The sequence below is a fragment of the Conger conger genome, chromosome 9 (assembly GCF_963514075.1).
Source record: "Conger conger chromosome 9, fConCon1.1, whole genome shotgun sequence".
NCBI lineage: Eukaryota > Metazoa > Chordata > Actinopteri > Anguilliformes > Congridae > Conger > Conger conger.
Window position 1 is genome coordinate 10,552,391 of NC_083768.1, and position 18,802 is coordinate 10,571,192.

The 18,802-nt window shown below is 45.2% G+C and overlaps 1 protein-coding gene across 2 annotated transcripts in view; it reads right to left on the minus strand.

The window, feature by feature from the left end:
* The window catches only part of si:dkey-181m9.8 (uncharacterized), a 25,513-nt gene extending 8,181 nt beyond the window's left edge, over positions 1-17,332 (minus strand). The window contains exons 1-13 of one of the 2 annotated variants that reach the window (XM_061255579.1): positions 17,170-17,332; positions 14,972-15,062; positions 13,705-13,770; positions 13,128-13,294; positions 11,919-12,051; positions 11,568-11,619; positions 11,030-11,121; positions 8,752-8,910; positions 6,218-6,322; positions 5,481-5,804; positions 3,360-3,454; positions 2,111-2,299; positions 1-129 (exon numbers count right to left, since the gene is read on the minus strand). The exon at positions 1-129 is cut by the window's left edge and continues 54 nt beyond it. In XM_061255579.1, coding sequence (XP_061111563.1) covers positions 1-129; positions 2,111-2,299; positions 3,360-3,454; positions 5,481-5,804; positions 6,218-6,322; positions 8,752-8,910; positions 11,030-11,121; positions 11,568-11,619; positions 11,919-12,051; positions 13,128-13,294; positions 13,705-13,770; positions 14,972-15,062; positions 17,170-17,214 — 1,647 coding nt within the window. In that variant the 5' untranslated portion in view covers positions 17,215-17,332. The remainder of the gene's footprint in view (positions 130-2,110; positions 2,300-3,359; positions 3,455-5,480; positions 5,805-6,217; positions 6,323-8,751; positions 8,911-11,029; positions 11,122-11,567; positions 11,620-11,918; positions 12,052-13,127; positions 13,295-13,704; positions 13,771-14,971; positions 15,063-17,169) is intronic. The other variant, XM_061255580.1, reaches the window with a different exon arrangement.
* Between the last annotated feature and the right edge of the window lie 1,470 nt (positions 17,333-18,802).

An 18,802-nucleotide genomic window follows, 5' to 3' on the forward strand; every position in this document is an offset into this window, starting at 1 on the left:
TCGTACGTCAGGCCTGTGGCACAGGGGACACACCACACCCACGATGCTCTTCTCCTTAATGACGGACGAGAAGTACGCCTTGAAGCAGCTCTCGCAGAACGCACATGAGCAGTGTGTCATGGTGATGATCTACACCGAGAGAGAGGGAGGGAGGGAGAGGGAGAGAGAGGGAGAGAGAGGGGGAGAGAGAGGGAGAGAAAGGGAGAGAAAGAGGGAGAGAGGGACAGAGAGAGGGAGAGAAAGGGAGAGAGAGAGAGGGAGGGAGAGGGAGGGAGAGGGAGAGAGAGAGGGAGGGAGAGAAAGGGAGAGAAAGGGAGAGAGGGAGAGGGAGAGAGAGGGACAGAGGGAGGGAGAGAGAGGGAGAGAAAGGGAGAGAGAGAGAGAGAGGGAGGGAGAGGGAGAAGGAGAGAGAGAGGGAGGGAGAGAGGGAAAGAGAGGGAGAGACAGGGAGGGGGAGAGAGAGTGAGAGGAAAAGCAGAAAGGGGGTAAAGGTAAGCAGAAGATTGAGAGAGGAAGAGGCAGTGGAAATGGGGAAGGAGAGGTGGAGAGAGAGAGGGTGGGGGAGAAAAAGAGTAGAGTTGCTTAGTAGGCCGAAAAATGCAATTACAGGCAACAATTATAGATACCCTAAGGGCTTGGATCACAGTACCCCACCGAGTCTGAACAAAACTTGTGTAGAATGACATACATTTACTGTAGGGTCAGGTACAAAGGGGACCACAGCGAAGCTTTAGCGCTGCCTTTCGAATGAGACGTTAAACCGAGGTGGTCATTAAAGATCCCATGACTCATCACAAAGAGTAGGGGGTTCCCTGGTGCCCTGGCTAAATTCCCATCCCTGGCTCTTTCAACCTGCCACCTAATCATCCCCAGATTTAATTGGCATAAAAAATGGTTGCTCTCCCCACCTCTTTTCCACCTCAGCTGGTGTGTGGTTCTGGCACAAAATGGCTGCTGTACAAAGACCTGAAACCAGGCTGCACACCCACTCTACTGAACCTACTTACGACTGCATATTACCTATTCTTTCAAAAATATTTCTGCATTATCTAATACAATATCGACAGATATGGTGATGACCTGAAATGTAGGAAGGAGTACAAAATTAACTCGTTTTTTGTGTCACTGTAAAATGACTGCGGAAGGACATTTAACAAAATATATAACATGCTGTTTCAGGGTGATATTGACAACGACACCAAAAACATGGTCATACGCAGTAGTCGCCCCTGCGTCTAGGCGAAGAGACTCCTGAATTTGCTTTCACAAAGCCGCCAGCAAATGAACCTGAACCACATGCCAGCTCCTGATGCAAAGTACAGGAAGGGTGGGGCAGGGGCTTGTGGGTACTCAACGGCAAGCGACACTCCAACCTCTTTCCTGCCATGAACTTTGACCCAGAAATCATCTTACAGTACCAGCTAAAACATGACAGCAAAGGCTCTTTTACAGTATCAGTTGGAACATGACCCTTGACCCTCACACCTTCTCTTTCACTGTCTGTTGAAACCAAGCGGCCTTCTTGTCTGAAGCCCATTTCCTGGTCACGCTGAGAGACGGTGCTCACTAGCACCAGTATACGTCATTCAGACCCGTTTTTAATGTGCGGACAAAGTATGAAATCAATCTTTTTTTTTTCTTTTCACCTAATGTCCCACCGTGTGCCGATTTTCATGAAGTTATTGTGGTATTAGGACATTACAGTGACACGCTGTGGATGAATCAGGGACAGATGACGTCAGTCTCTCTGACACGCTTAGTGGAGGAGCCCTACTCCCTGCTTCCCTGCTGCGACCACAGCCTCTGGCTCCAAATGACGCCCGTAAACTTCAGTTCTGCGGTTTCAAAACACTTTGCATAAGCCCATGGACAGGCAGTGACCTAACAGACACGTGGCCCATATTTCCTCTACAGTCTATGGATGAAACAGAACCATCTGAGTAAGACTGCGAGATACACAGGTGTAATGTGTGTAATGTGTGTATGAGTGTCAGTGTGTACACACTGTGTGTGTTTGTGTGTGTGTGTGTACACAGTGTGTGTGTGTGTACACACTCACGCACACTTTTTATTTTGAGTATTTTGGAGGACTACCCCCCTGCAGTCTCACCTTGCTGAAGGACACCTGCTCCCGGCAGATGGGGCACTCGTGGGAGAGGTACCTCAGGGCGGAGGCGAGGTCCCGGCAGGACTGCGCGGCCTCCAGCGCCTCCTCTGGGGAGAAGCTCCGGCCCTCCAGGGACAGGAGGCTGTGGAACACGTGGACCTTGTCCCGCGAGACTCCATCCGGGACAGGGATCTGGGAGGGGAAGAGGGCACTGACATCACGTTACAGCCATCTGGCAAACAGAACAAAGTCCATACCCCTAACCAGGGTGCTGGAAGACCCGAGAGGGAAGTGGAGTTTCAAGGGCTTGTTGATTAATCTGGTAAAGTAGTAATGGCTAGTAGTAATAAAGTATAAACTTAAATATACTTTACATTTGAGCTTACATTGCCAAATACAAGCACCAATAATATAGTCTAAGCCAGGGGTCGGCAACCCTGTCCTGGAGAGCCGCAGGGTGTGCCGGCTTTCGTCTCCACCTTAAAATAAGCAACCGATTCAGACCCAAGAAACCAGGTGAGGTGAGTTAACTGTGTAATCAACGGCTTTCATTGATCAATTAATGCCAAGTAACAACGAAAGCCAGCACACCCTGCGGCTCTCCAGGACCAGGGTTGCCGACCCCTGGTCTAAGCAAACACAACCGTAGTTGGGAAAATGCACATTAGTCAACATGTCGAAGTGTCCCTGAGCAAGACACCTAACCCCCAACTGCTCCTGACGAGCTGGTTGGTGCCTTGTATGGCAGCCAATCGTCGTTGGTGTGTGTATGTGTGTGTGTGTGTATGAATGGGTGAATGAGAAGTATCAATTGTACAGCGCTTTGGATGAAGGCCAACCATTTACCATTACCACCAACCCCAAAGGGGCATTTGTGTCCTGATGGACTCCAAAATGTTTTTTTTCTTTTCTTTTTTTTGGTCTTTTTAACGGCCTCCGAGTCCCCTCAGGGTGGCTGGCTCCAGCCCGTTAGAACTGGCACTAAGCGTGTCTCATTACATTAATGGCATTTAGCAGATGCTCTTATCCAGAGCTACGTACAGTTGATTAGACTAAGAAGGAGACAATCCTCCCCTGGAGCAATGCAGGGTTCAGGGCCTTGCTCAAGAACCCAACGTCTTATTGTGGCTACACCGGGGATCGAACCACCGGCCTTGCGGGTCCCAGGCATGTACCTTAACCACTACGCTACAGGCCGCCCTACGCGCTCCCCTCAGGAGAGACTGGAGCTTCTGCCAGCGTCATGACTCACCCGAGAGAGAGCATCCACCCTGTTCACCTGGACGGGGAACTCCTGCTGGTTCACAGTGATGACGTGGTCCACTTGAGTGAGTATCCGCTCAGCGTCTGAGGGACAGACAGACAGAGAGAGACAGACAGAGACAGAGAGAAAGACGGATAGATTAAAGGATACCAGGATGCTATAAGGATAAATCCTGACTGGTCTAATCAAAATGATTCCAAGTCCAAGGACCTGTGAGTGCTAACTGAGTCCAGTTAAAGAGTCACAGGATGAACTCCTCAGAGGCTGGAGCTGGGTCTTCCAGGCTATGCCATCTGCACCCATAACAAGGTCCAGACCTCTGAGTTTCCTGCTAAATGCAAGTCCCCAGACCTCTGAAACCACAGCCTTAGGGACTGCAGCACAGGGACAGGGTTCTGAGACACAAGCACACTGCTCAGCACCAAAGCATATGTATCAGGATACATCTGGGATTCATGTTTCAATATCACCTTTCCCGGCCTGTACTAACAAATTGTCCTCAACATTCCGGTTACAGGTTTTGAATAATTAATGATTTCTGATAAGGTTTTGAAAACAATTATAATCCAGTCAACACAGAGAAAACAACAAGTACAGACCGGATCACGTTCCTACTGTACGTTGCATCCAAACAAAAATGTCGCACAAAATAAGATCATTTACTGCAGGATCAGCTGTCAGTCGAGCTGGTCTGTCCGGATTCTGCCGACACCAACAGGCCGATGCACTCGTTAATCAATCAACACCCCACTACTCAGCTCTACTAGCTCAATGAATCATTTACTGAGCATAGCAGCGCGCAAGCTTTTGTGTACCTCACTCCGACACTGTTCAGGATCACAGAATCACACAGATGGTAGCGTCAATAAGTGTAAACATGCTAAACACAGAAACACAACTGACAAGGACACCATCTCGCATCCTGCTCCTCTGTGAACGCCTGGCTTAATGTAGCTTTATCTCTGTGCTGCTGGATACCACACAGCAACAACCAACAGATAAGCCAATCTCAACAAGTATTTATGTCACAGTTTGACTCATTTCATGATTTGAACATTTCAAGTAAACAGTAACTTAAAACAAGTGAATATCTTTTATTTGAGTGAAATAAAATAAAAAAAATTTAAGTCTTATTACAAGACTAAAATATCTGTGAAGACAATGTTTGCAGTGCGAGATGACCACAATTCATCCATTTGCAGCAAACACTCACAATTAAAACCCAAAATAAAAAATTTACAATGAAAAAACATATCCCACCACCAAAAACAGTACACTGTTCCTTGAAAAAATCAATCAAAGCAAAAAGCACAAGAGTGAGTCATTATTACATGACACAGACCTCAAAGTGAACACACCAGAGTGAGTCATTATTACATGACACAGACCTCAAAGTGAACACACCAGAGTGAGTCATTATTACAAGACACAGACCTCAAAGTGAACACACCAGAGTGAGTCATTATTACATGACACAGACCTCAAAGTGAACACACCAGAGTGAGTCATTATTACATGACACAGACCTCAGAGTGAACACACCAGAGTGAGTCATTATTACATGACACAGACCTCAAAGTGAACACAACAGAGTGAGTCATTATTAAATGACACAGACCAGAAAGTGAACACACCAGAGTGAGTCATTATTACATGACACAGACCTCAAAGTGAACACACCAGAGTGAGTTATTATTACATGACACAGACCTCAGAGTGAACACACCAGAGTGAGTCATTATTACATGACACAGACCTCAAAGTGAACACACCAGAGTGAGTCATTATTACATGACACAGACCAGAAAGTGAACACACCAGAGTGAGTCATTATTACATGACCGAGAACACAAAGTGAACAGCACCAGTAATTATTTAATGACTGAGATCAAAGAAAAAAGAATAAAGTGAGATTTACAAAAACACTTTATATATAATTTTTAAAGCATTGTAAAAGGTGATTTGAGAAAGAATTCCCAGAACCATTGATTCATCGGAGTAACAGCTGGTCTCCTCCCCTGATTGGCAGAGTAAGAGCTGTTCTCCTTCCCCAATTGGCTGAATAAGAGCTGTTCTCCTCCCTGATTTGCCGACCCTGTGCTGCGATACCTCGGGGGTCGTGGAAGATGACGCAGGCCTGGTCTGGTTGGCTGGTGGGATAGAGCACGTCCAGAACGTCCCCGCCCCCGTTCCTCCGACGCTGGAAGTACAGGGTCAGTTTGTTCCTCATCACGTTGCGGGGGACGTCCCGAGGGAGACGGGTCACCTCGATCAGCTGCCTCTCATCCACCAGGGCCCCCCCGCCCCCCGCGCTGTCCTGCGCCTGGCTGAGCGCACCTCCCAGGGCGCGGGGGCCACTGTCCCTCTGCCCGTTAGTGTTTTGGATTCTCTCCATCTCTGTGAAGCTGAAAGCAACGTTCCGCTGCAAAAGGTCTGCAAAGCACGGACGCATTTCCTTTTAAGGAAGTCTCATAACCTTGCCTTCAGTCCAAAGAAATTGCACCACTTTTGCACCACAGTATTTACAAAAAGAAAAAAGAAAAAAAGAAAAAAAAATTATTTAACTAAATCCAAGACATTATTAGCCCCTTTAACAGACGACAAACTTGTCAACACAAAATACATTCAAAACAACAAGGCGTGGAACAGTTTGGACCGCGGCCAAAAGATAAACAAGACAAAGTGCTCCCTCTGCTGGCAAAATTTAACAGCAACAAATTTCAAACCGCTGAGGTTCACAACAAGCGACGCTGCCAAAAAAAACAACTCGCAAAGTTTTTCCGTGAAAACGGAAATGGAACGGCCAGGTCCAGCGCAGTTTCATAATGAAACGTTTCAGCACTCACCGCGGTTATTAGAGTTGAGTTTGTTAAGGTTGGAGACTCTGTCCAGCTGCAGGCTCGTGAAGAGGTCGTCTATGCCCACCGTTTTTGAAGAATTTGGAACTGTAGCTAAGGGATAAAAATGAGTTGCTAAGGACAGAGCTAAAAATAGACACGCAAACAGGTTTCTCACAGAAACCGTGTAGGAAACATATTTTAGCTTATCCGTCACCCTGAATAATGGCAGGAGTCGACAGCGCATTATCAGCTGAAATTGATGTGGGCTAACTTGAAAAACAAGTTAGCAGTACATATGCTATTTCGGATGCATTAGTGTGCTCATGTTTTTCAACTTCGAGGCACACATACGCTCCTGTGAAAAAATGAGCCCTGGATGGTTATATTGTGCAGTGAAAGAATGTCACCCAACATCATATATTTTGGCTTCAACAAGCACCATAAATACCATCACATAAACACTAGGTCTCACTTTATAATAAGGTATATGAATGGACATTAACTAATATACACTCAGTGAGCATTTTTATTAGACTTAAGCTTTCTGTTGCTGTAACCTATCCACTGAGAGGTTTGACGCAGTGTGTGTTCAGAGATGCTCTTCTGCATACAACTGTGGTAACGCGCAGTTATTTGAGTTACTGTACTTGCTTGTCAGCTTTAAGCAGTCTGGCCCTTCTCATCCGACCTCTTTCATTGACAAACCTTTTTTTTGCTCACAGAACTGCTGCTCATTGGATGTCTTTTTCTTCCTTTTTCGCACCATTCTCTGCAAACTCTAGAGACTGTTGTGCGTGAAAGTCCCAGGAGATCAGCAGTTACTGGGATATTAAAAACCACCGTGCCTGGCACCAACAATCAAATGCTGTCGATTGATGAAACTATGTTTACGTAACACTCAAGAAGCCATTAGAAGAGCGGGATATACAGCACATGTGACAAGAACACACACGAAAATGAGCATTTGCTCTTCCCAACATGAATCCCTCTACTCCTATGACCCTCTCTCACGGATTATACTTGCCAAAAAAAGGGGTCATGTAATCAAAATTATGTTGACATACAGTAGTGTTCAGTGATGATTATACACCTAACACAATGAAGATAACCAAGTACCAATCAGAAACCAAGTACTATTCAAGTATTTATTTAATTTATTTAATTTATTTCATGCTTCGTTCAGCCTCCACAGGCCGCTTGGCACCTCCCCCTCTCCGAACCTCCACCTCACGCTCACGACTACTGTCTGTTCTGGCTCCACGGTGGTGGAATGAACTCCCCGTTGAGGTCAGAACTGTACAATCTCTCCCCACCTTCAAGCGCAAACTGAAGACGCACCTCTTCAAGCAGCACCTCTCCCCGTCCCTCCCTACCTCCCTGTGATCCTTAATTGTTGTCTTTGTGATTTCCGTAGTGTTTCGGTATTTTTAGTTGGCTATGTAAGCAGTATTTGGATGGTTAAGTTTGGTCACTTTTGCTTTGTTGTTTATTTGTTGTTTAAAAAAATAAAATAAAATAGGCCCTGGTCCTTATCTTTGTTGTACGGGTAGCAATTGAAATTGTACTTCCCTCTAGGGTCTTTCAGCGTGCTTAGCCCTGGTTATGGGTATGCACTTTGTTGTACGTCGCTCTGGATAAGAGCGTCTGCCAAATGCCAATAATGTAATGTAATGTAATATTGGTTAATGCAGATGAAAATGAGTAAACAGTGTGGCCACCCTTTGCTTTGATTACAGCATTTAATCATTCACATTTTTTTTTTACCATTCCATATGGTTTGAAGTTCATTCGATGTTACAACATATTTATTTATTTTGGTATCCAGCGAATCTCAGATTTGCTCACTCAGATTAAGGTCTGGACTTTGAACGGGTCAAGTCATAACTTTTATATCACCGGATGATTATTTTCATCAAGTGAGCAACCGGCATCGTGTAAGGCTACAATGCGGCTACGAACAATCTCAGAGAGCTCCTTCCGTCGTGCCATCGTGTTTAACACTGTGACACTGCTCAAAGTTCATGTTACCTTAAATTCCAGTATTCCAACTGACCATCAGAAGTAATTTTGCAGAATAATGCTGCTTCAAACCAGTTTAAACAAACAGTTTGGCATCAACAATCATGGAATGAGCCTTCAAACATGCATTCATGCTTTGCAAAAGTAAAAAAAAATTTTTTTTTCTAAAAACATTCTTTTATCTGTTTATTAGCCATACTTTTACCCCAATGTCATTGTGGGAATTATTTTTTTCGTTGTCATTGCCTATAATAGTATTGTTTCATACATTTTCAATAACATTAAAAAAAAGTAATCTATTAGGACCCCCTTTTACACAAACGTGGTGGCATAATCATCGCTGCACCCTGCTGTATAATCGTTACATAAATACATGCTTAGTCTAGCAAGAGTTCACTGTCAACACGAACCCACAATTAACCTGCGTGAATTTGTAACGTTATCATTTAAAAATAAATATTAGGCAGATGACTATAATGTTCTGTAATGTTTTAAGAAAGAGAGCCAGCCACGGGCCTTACCCAGGGGGGTCTGGGTGAAGGGGTTGGTGGAGGGGAAGGAATGACCGCTTGGTGCTCCGAAGGTGATCCCCAAATCCAGAAGCTCCTCCGTATAGGACTTCCTCACTCTCCGCGCCGTGCTGGGATCTGGCTGCTGGTGCTTTGTGACGCTGGGCAGAGCTGGAAAGCAATACTGAAGCTGAGGCGCGAAACTGAAAGTGAAAGTGACTCCACCTTCATTACGCAACAGCCGAGTTCACAAACAGAATACTCTGCGTGTGCGTGCGTGTGTGTGCGTGAGTGTGTTTGCGTGTGTGTCTGTGTGTATGTGCGTTTGTGTGAGTGTCTGTGTGTCAGATTGTGTGAATGTGTATATGTGTGTGTGTATGTGTGTATATGTGTGTATGTGTGTGTGTGTGTGTGTGTGTGTGAGTGTGTGTATGTGTGTGTGTTTATATGTGTGTATGTGTGTGTATGTGTGTGTATGTGTGTGTGTGTGTGAGTGTGTGTATGTGTGTGTGTGTGTATGTGTGTGTTTATATGTGTGTATGTGTGTGTATGTGTGTGTGTGTGTGTGTATGTGTGTGTTTATATGTGTGTATGTGTGTGTATGTGTGTGTGTGTGAGTGTGTCAGATTGTGTGAGTGTGTCTGTGTGTATGTGCGTTTGTGTGAGTGTCTGTGTGTCAGATTGTGTGAGTGTGTATATGTGTGTGTGTATGTGTGTGTATATGTGTGTATGTGTGTGTGTGTGTGTGTGTGTATGTGTGTGTATGTGTGTGTGTGAGTGTGTATGTGTGTGTGTGTTTATATGTGTGTATGTGTGTGTGTGTGTATGTGTGTGTGTGTGTGTGTGTGTATGTGTGTGTTTATGTGTGTGTTTATATGTGTGTGTGTGTGTGTGTGTGTGTATGTGTGTGTTTATATGTGTGTGTGTGTGTGTGTGTGTGTGTGTGTGTGTGTGTGTGTGTGTGTGTGTGTGTGTGAGTGCATTCCAGTAATACCCTCTGTCCTGTTTCTCCTCCAGGTTCCTGACATCATGTACATAGAGCGTTTAATAACATAACTAATGCATGTACACCATGAACCACACTGCCTCCCAATTAATAATTTCCATCAAACAAAATGTACAAAAAACAATGTTTTCACATTGATAAATTCCATTTTACTGGAGTTGGTGACCGCACAAGCATCATATAGACCGAAGGAGTGGCTAATGTGCCTCGAGTCTTTAGACTTTACCTTAACGTGCTGCCCAGAAGGCTCTTCTAAAGAGATGCACAGACCCCTTACAATGGAGCCAAACTGAAAATCTTCAGGCAAAACACTGTTTTTTAAACGTATTAATATCAGGACTCAAAACTGACAACCTTCACGCAAAACACTGGTTTTTAAACGTATTAATATCAGGACCCAAAACTGACAACCTTCACGCAAAGCACTGGTTTTTAAACGTATTAATATCAGGACCCAAAACTGAAAACCTTCATTAGGAATGGAGTACCTCCCAGGGACCCATCAAATACACGTACCAGCATAGCCTAGGGGACCACAGACCCATTCTGCACCTCCTACAGTCCGGCGACCCGCAGCTAAAGAGACACTGACACTGACACAAAGGGCGGTCACACCGGGTACCTAAATGCTGGTGTCCCTGCGCGATCACGCCTGAGCCAACACTAAACACAACAACAATAAACAAGTGACAGGGAGAGCTGGAAAGACCTTAAAAACCAAGAGAAATCAACTGGATCATTAACTGGAAGTGTTCATTAACTTCATTAGCATTTCTCTCTGAAAGCGTGCGAAGACAATTCCCTCTGCACAGTCCTTATTTGCACACTGACAACTGCGGCTCTGTTGGCAGAACATTATTCAGACAAAAGATTGTGGGGTGCACCGACTTCATGCGTCTTAAAGTAACTGAAACGCACATCCCCTCTTATGTGTTCCTCAGGCCATTCGAGGTACGGTTGTGTTCATACCAATAGCAGTGCGTTAAAAAGTGATTCAAGTGCAACCATTGTTTAATAGCTTTTAGTTCCATATTTCGAATGTAGTGGAAACATTACACATTCAATTCCAAATCAAAGCCGTCAAAGAAATGGCAGAATCAACGTTTTCCCCTTCAAACTCAAACACTACTGTATAAACTGAAGACATTTTTTCAAGATTTAACACTTAAATTAATGAACTAATATTTAGTTGCATAGGGTAGTAGCAGAAATCAGGTCAGTGGAGGTAGCAGCAGAAATCAGGTCAGTGGAGGTAGTAGCAGAAATCAGAAGGTGAACACTCACTGTTGCTACCAGCTCCCTGCAGATGGGAAACCGAGGAGGCCATGGAACTGGTGGCTACCCCATGCTGAGCGGAGGGGCTCCGGTACGGCAGGCTGGGGAGGACAAAAAACATAAGACGCTGTTCAAGCTGCACTCATGTACCGAATGCAAGCAAACGCAGGGTCAGCACTGTACAGCAGGAATCAACATCAGTTGATGATCCCATACACTTAACAAAACTTCATGTACTCAGACGTACAGAGAAAATCCTCCACGTTGTAAATGTTTGTATATTTTAGGATTGCTTAAATCTGATAGGTAAGAGATAAGGCTTGCTTAAATCTGATAGGGAGGAGGTAAGGCTTGCTTAAATCTGACAGGTGGAGGTAAGGCTTGCTTAAATCTGATAGGGTGGAGTTAAGGCTTGCTTAAATCTGATAGGCGGGAGATAAGGCTTGCACTGGCATCCTCCACGGTCTGGGAGAGCCATGGAAGAACCCGGAAACGCAGTGGGACTGCAGCAGTAGCGCAGCACTTGGCTGTGTGGTGAAAGACTCACCTGTCAACAGGCTGTCTGTAAGGCTCGAGAAACTTCACAGGCTTGTGGCTGCCTAGACAGAACAGACAAGCACCCAATCACAAGCTTTTTCTACACACGCATCCAATCACAGAAATCAAACACCACAGCCGGTATACTCGACTGACTCTCACCGTTAAAAGACAGTACTGAATTTAAAATGATTACATTTCATTACATTCCATTATATGACATCTCTGACTCTTTTATCCAAAGCGACTTACAGTTGACTAAGCAGGAGACAATCCTCCCCTGGAGCAATGCACGGTTAAGCGCCTTTGTAGCATTTGATTTGGGATGCAGCCCAGCTGTGAGCAGCACCACTGCCCTCACCTGAAAGGAGGGGGGATTGCGGGTGGGCCAGGGGTGGAGTCTGAGTGCGGTGTAGGCCTGTAGAAAACAGGGGGGTCTCCCTCTGAAACGCTGCCCTCATTTCCTCCAGGACGATAGAAAGGCTGGACCATCCCTGGCAATGAAACCACACACAAAAATATACATTTCCACGGAGCCAACATGGCCGCCTATTCCTGGTGATATACTGCCTGTAGGTTTTCATTTCAACCCTAATTTGACACACCTGATTCTACCACAACAAAGCCTCTAGCTGTTGATGAGGTGTACTCTGTGAAGACGTGCTGGAACATCTCCAGGAACAGGGTTTGGCAGCTCTGAGTGAATGTGTGTAAAAGTGCTCTCTTCCTTCAAGTCATATATTTATGGATTCATATCCGTTTCTAGGCCACGGGGTTTCCTGAGATGTCACACGCATTGCAATATGGCCAGAACTGCAAGACCTCATAATATGAGCCATAATATTACCACAAACATACTCTCCCTGAGGTTTGAGACTCATTCTTCACTAATATGTCAAACGGCTAATCCATCCATCCATACATCCATTATCTTAACCCGCTTATCCTGAACAGGGTCGCAGGGGGGCTGGAGCCTATCCCAGCATACATTGGCCGAAAGGCAGGAATACACCCTGGACAGGTCCAGTCCATCGCAGGGCACACACACCATTCACTCACACACTCATACCTACGGGCAATTTAGACTCTCCAATCAGCCTAACCGGCATGTCTTTGGACTGTGAGAGGAAACCGGAGTACCAGGAGGAAACCCACGTGAACACGGGGAGAACATGCAAACTCCGCACAGAGAGGCCCCGGCCGACGGGGGATTCGAACCCAGGACCTCCTTGCTGTGAGGTGGCAGTGCTACCCGCTGCACCATCCGTGCCGCCCACCAAACGGCTAATATGCAAACAAAATCAAACAATTACATCATGTGAGTTGCCCTGGATAAGGGCATCTACTAACACGATGAGACCACTTCTGACTACTTAGCACACTTTGTTGGAGTAGGTAGCAAGGTGTTTATCATTGCACAATATCTTGCATGATGGCGCAACACTGTAAAATGAAAGCACAGAAAACAAAACGTTCTCACAACGTTGCCACCGTGAAGTGGCAATGTTATAACATTGACCAAACCTTCCAGTAACGTTGTGGAGACGTTTCACGTTAGCTGGTGACTCACGTGCTGCCAGTTGTTGAGGCACTGCAGGAGAACAAGCCCCTTCGTGTCCACGTAGCTGCACTTGGGGTTGATCACCATGGCGACCGAAGGCCGCAGGAAGCACTTCGGGGGACTCTGAGGGTGCGTGTTGTGCAGCCAGATGCATATTGGGATATCGTACACGTTACCTGGGTTACCAAAGCACACACGGTGGCGTCGTTTAACGGCACAGAAGCAACAAGGCACAGTTCTGTAATGTTACATTACATTACATTACATTACATTATTGGCAGACGCTCTTATCCAGAGCGACGTACAATTGATTAGACTAAGCAGGAGACAATCCTCCCCTGGAGCAATGCAAGGGCCTACACTGGGATTCGAACCCCCAACCTTGCGTGTCCCAGTCATTTACCTTAACCACTACGCTACAGGCCGCCATTACATCGGTACACCATCAGTCAATGGCCAGTAGGGCTACACATAAGAAGCTCTGAGCATAGTACATGACATATTTCAGACAGCTGTAAAATGGGAGCTAAATCTCTGTAAATCTCACATTAGGACATCTGCACAGCAATTGATGCAGCACTCTTACCTTCGTACCAGATGGGAATGGTGCCACTCAAATTAAGCAACTTCTTTGTCTTCCCATCGCTGAAGCCTACAAACAGAAAAAGAATAGTGACTATAAACTGTCTATACTTTATGTTAATAATCAATAAATGATCACAGAATATTGCCAAAAGCAGTAGCGGTAGTAATACTATTAAATGATCACAGCTATTAGCAGCTGTGTTCATACACTAGTTCTCCCCACCACCATCTGCAGTTCTCCTCCAAAAGACAAGGTGTCGCCAGCCTGCTTTCCTTTCCCACACTCAAACTTACTGGGGCAGTACCCTATAGGTACGTAAACCTGTACCCCTAGCCAGCAATATATCATCCGTTAAGCCAGAAGGTGCTGGGTTCAAATCCCGGCTTGGGCCTTTTTGTGTGGAGTTTGCAAGTTCTCCCCGTGTCTGTTTCCACATACAAAGACATGCACGTTAGGCTACTTGGGGGGGCATTAACAGGGCGTTGCTGCAAAAGAGCATGTGTGCTCAGTGAAATTACCTTGCATAAATAAAGGTTAATATTAAAGAAATAAATACATAACTTTTTTCTGAAAGTGTTGGGCGGCTATTGGGGTCCAGGGGGATCACATCTCTGGGTGACGCAATTGCCAACTGCCACCCCTCCCCATCCAGCTACAGTCAGCACTCGCACAGCCTGGACTAAACCTGGGACCGCAGGGCTCACCCCGGCACCAGAACAACTGATAACCAGAACAGTGCCTTAACCTGATAATCCACCGAGCGGCACCTTAATATAGTAAGTAGATTGACACCAGACAGAACTGTACAGTACTGTGCGGGTCGTTAAATGATCAAAGAGGAGAGCATTAGGGCAGGTGTGCGCAACACAGGCCGATCCGTTTCAGGATTATTGTGCCAACTGCTGCTCTTAATGAATTCGCTCGATCACATCTCGATCGGACATTGGTAAAGCACCAGCTACAGCCGCAGGCTACAGCGTATCCTAAAGATTTTACTGCGCTCAAGTACAGGAGTGAGCCGGGGTTGTTTATAGAGGTGTCAGAAAACTAAAACTAAGGTAATTGGCTGGAACACAAAATCCGAAAAACGCGGAACGGGCCCCCTCCGGGTCCGGAGCCGTGCGACCCCCCGTGTTGCGGCTGCGGTCGTTACTATGACAACACAAGCCGGCTGGACGCTGGGCCTCCGCGGGTCAACGGGTGAAAGTGAAACCATGGAAACGGCAAATGCTTGGGGAAGCCCGGTCGCCCATTCCGCGGTACTCACAGTAATCGTCCACGTACAGATGCAGGTCCTTAAAGGCTGCGGTGACACTCTTGATATCTGTCAGTGCCTCTGTGGGGTGGGTATATCCGCACTGAAAACACAAGAGAAACAGAGATACAGTCCTATGTAAAACCAGGCCGGCATGTTGCCTCTGCAAATTGTGGTATAATTACAAACTTTGCACGCACGCAAAGAACGGGGACGATTTTCCAGGGCTAACGACTTAGCCTACACTATTTGTAAATCAATTTGGTTAGCCTCATATAATGGATGGTATGGGGGGCTTATTCAGGGTTCACATCAGGACACTTTGTTTCCCTGTGCCTTTGATGTGCGCTAGGTTCTGGATGAGTTATGGGATTATGTTTTCTAATGAGCCAAACTGGTCCATTAGGAAACATTGACCCAGAACTCCAATCTATAGCACAGGCGTGGTCTAATGACTTCAAATGGAGTTTCATAAATAAAGCCATTCAGGCAATACATCATAACCAACACGCAATGTTACCTTGCTAAATAGTAAGCAAAATTTGCGGTCATTGAAAGTTCCAGAACTAAGTGCACATACTCTACTTGACAAAGGGAGGGGGGGGGGGGAGGGGGGGGTGTGTATGCTGTGCAATTGCAATCCCAGAATGTTAACAAGCTCTTATATTTTCTTAATTACACGTTCATGTTTTGAGGGGTTATTTACCATCTCAAGCCACATTATGTCAGAATTGAATGTCCACATTGTGCCACATTGCAAATTGCTTTGCAAATGATAATGAGGCAAACCTGCATTATGTTGAGTTGAAACCATGCAGCTTTGGCTCGTTATCGTTTTCAAAGCAATTAGGAGCCTATTGATTCGCCCCGGTCCTTCATTGCATCAGTTAATTTTTTTAACACTGTGTTAACACAATGCAGGTTTGACTTTTAGTGGCCATGTGTCCCCGGTTTCACCAGTTAGGAGCCTATTGATTCAATTGTTTAATTTGAGCAGTTTTTTTTACACTTTGTGTAATGTAATATAGCTAGCACAATGGAGATACAGCGGGGACGTTTATTCTTCATGGCATGCATAGTTTGTGATATAATGTGGCTTAAGGTGGCACATAAATACAATACATTACATTTAGCTAACGCTTTTTTCCACCGTGGCTTACAGTTGATTAGACTAAGCAGGGGGACAATCCCCTTGGAACAATGTGGGGTTGAGGGCCTTGCTCAAGGGCCCAACAGCTGTGTGCATCTTATTGTGAACCGCCAACCTTTGTCGGTCCTAGTCATGTACCTTCAACACTATGCTACAGGCTGCCCTATATAATCCCACAAAACATGAAACAAGTAAGTTATTTAAAGAACATTATCAGCTTGTTGAAATAATAGTATCGCAATTGCGATTGGAAAGAAATGAAGCATAGCGCCCCACCAGGGCCAAGTTAGAAAACTGGAAGAGGGGACACCGCTAACTACAGTAACTTTAACGAAGTGGAATCCTGGTTGCGTACATTGTCGCTTTCTTAATCACAGCGATAAGCAAATTAATATTATTTGCTTTAGCGTGGTAAATGTATGATTACGCTAACGTTACCAAGCTACTCACTGTGTTCAGTTAGCAGATAAATTAAATTAGGACAATCTGTAACATGTGAAATGTAACTTGGTTATCGTCTAGCGAAACTACCTGCTAATAGTAATACATCTAACGACTTTACATGCAAGCAAGGCTGCTCGCCAAAGTCTCACGGGAAATTACCATTTGCTATTCTCTCTAGCAAGTTACACCGTTGTCAGCTAACGTTAGCTAGCTACAAATTAACACGTATATTGTAAAATAAATGTGCTGAATACCTCGTATTCCCCGTAATTATATCATAGCTAATACGTTTTTTTTAGCTGGTTTTCTGTCAAAAGGCGCTATTGTTCACACGGCTAACAAGCTACTGGATACAGGCTACAGCTAACTAGCTAGCTTTACTTGAGGGATAGCTGGTGCCTGGTGCCCGAATTAAGGTCCAAATCTACGGAGGAGATTCGTGACCGTTTATTCACTAAGTTACTCTGTCCCTCCGCCATCTCATCATGCGTGACAAATGCTCGAAAAAGTACTGCAAAAATAAAGAGTAACTGACTTGGATAGCTTTAGCTAATGTCAGCGAATATTGATAGGGCAAGTTAAGTTAGCATTAGCTAGCTGTCTATGTATTCCCTACCTCAGTCAGGGCTGCAGGCGCCTGATCACCATTTACCCACGACATTCTCTCAAGACTGTAAATTTAACCCGCGGAGACATCATAGACCACTAAACTGTACATAACCATCGCGTAGGTGTCGGCGTAATTAGTGATGTTGTTTGTGTGTAATCGAAGGCGTGGCAATCAGTATCAGCCGACAAGAAGTTTCGGTTGTCTACCGCAGGGTTGCCAGGTTAAACAAAAAAACCCTAATGCAAGTTTGCTACGGGATGACCGATCAGTGCGCTGGTCATGTATCCTGATGTACTGTATGTAAAGGCACTCTATCTCAGTGAGGGTCTTTCGATATTGGTGCTATTAAACAGTAATTAAGAAAATCCTTGAGTTTTTTTTTTTTCATGGTCTTCCTGTTTTTGGAGCGCTGCGTCAGAGTCAAATTTTGCCGAGCTGTCGCTCTCATGACCCCGCGGTATCCGACAAAGTAGTCACGCAAGTAAACACGGGAGAACTAAAATCTAAAATCTGTCAGCCAAGAAAAATGAGTTTCGAAAACAAAGCATTTACGATTATAAATGACTTTTTTAATTGAACTTTCTGCAGATCTGATTTTATGTTGTCCTTTGTCTAACACACACACACTCATGGTTTAAATTAATTTTGTTCTGCTCTGTTTGGTCCTCACAGATGCCCTGAACATGAGGCTTTGGGATAAACACTTTGTAGGAGAAGGAAGAAAAATTAAATCCATAAGCAAACCACATTCTTCTCCCAAGCGTTTATCCAAACATTAAATATGCATGCAGGAAATCCATTTGCACCAAATGTTTTGTGGCATATCTGAAGATTTGCCCGTTTGGAACATCTTTAGGACCGTGTAACAACGGGAGATAAAGTCTAGGGAACAGAAACGAAGGGCCAACTGTTCAATATGGGCCTACTATCACTAACCTCTGCAGCCAACGCAATTTCTCCGGAGCAAGATAACTGGCAAAGGCCATTGTCTGATCCCCCGCCCGGCCTCTGCAGTGGTGCCTACCTGATTAAAAAGGTGCCCGTGCAGCTGCTAAAAGAACGCTTCCACAGGAGGTGCAGAAGGATTATGTCGAAACATAAAGGGAGCTATATCTCTATGTGCCACCCCTGTCTCCCAGATATGAGTTCCACCTCCACCGAATCCATCATCTTCTCAGCCCCGTGCCCCACCCCCCCACCCCACCACGTCCTGGAGCTCCTCTCCGCTTCCGTGTAGGCGTGATGAATCCCCTCCTTAATTTTTCCAGAGTATTCTATTCATCTCTTCTCTTGCGCATAGCACTCCCTCTATCATCTGCAGCCAGCACCCACACTCCACCCCTGAGGTCTGGTCCAAAAAAAAAAAATTGGGGGGGGGGGGGGGGTTATTGGTGGTGGGGTGGGGGGTGAGTTGACTCTGTTCCATTCCCCTGTTTAACCCGCAGGACTGTGGAAGTTTGGAGTGGTCAAAATCACTGATTGAAAGTGATGGTTATTATTAGGATGTGTGCATTTCCTGGCTCTTTCTAAGGCTAAACATATGTGCGCTACACAGCCAATAAACGAACAATGGCAACCAAAGTTAAAAAATAATTGAGATTTTTTTTTCTTTGATTAAAGTTCAGTTAATTTCAACACA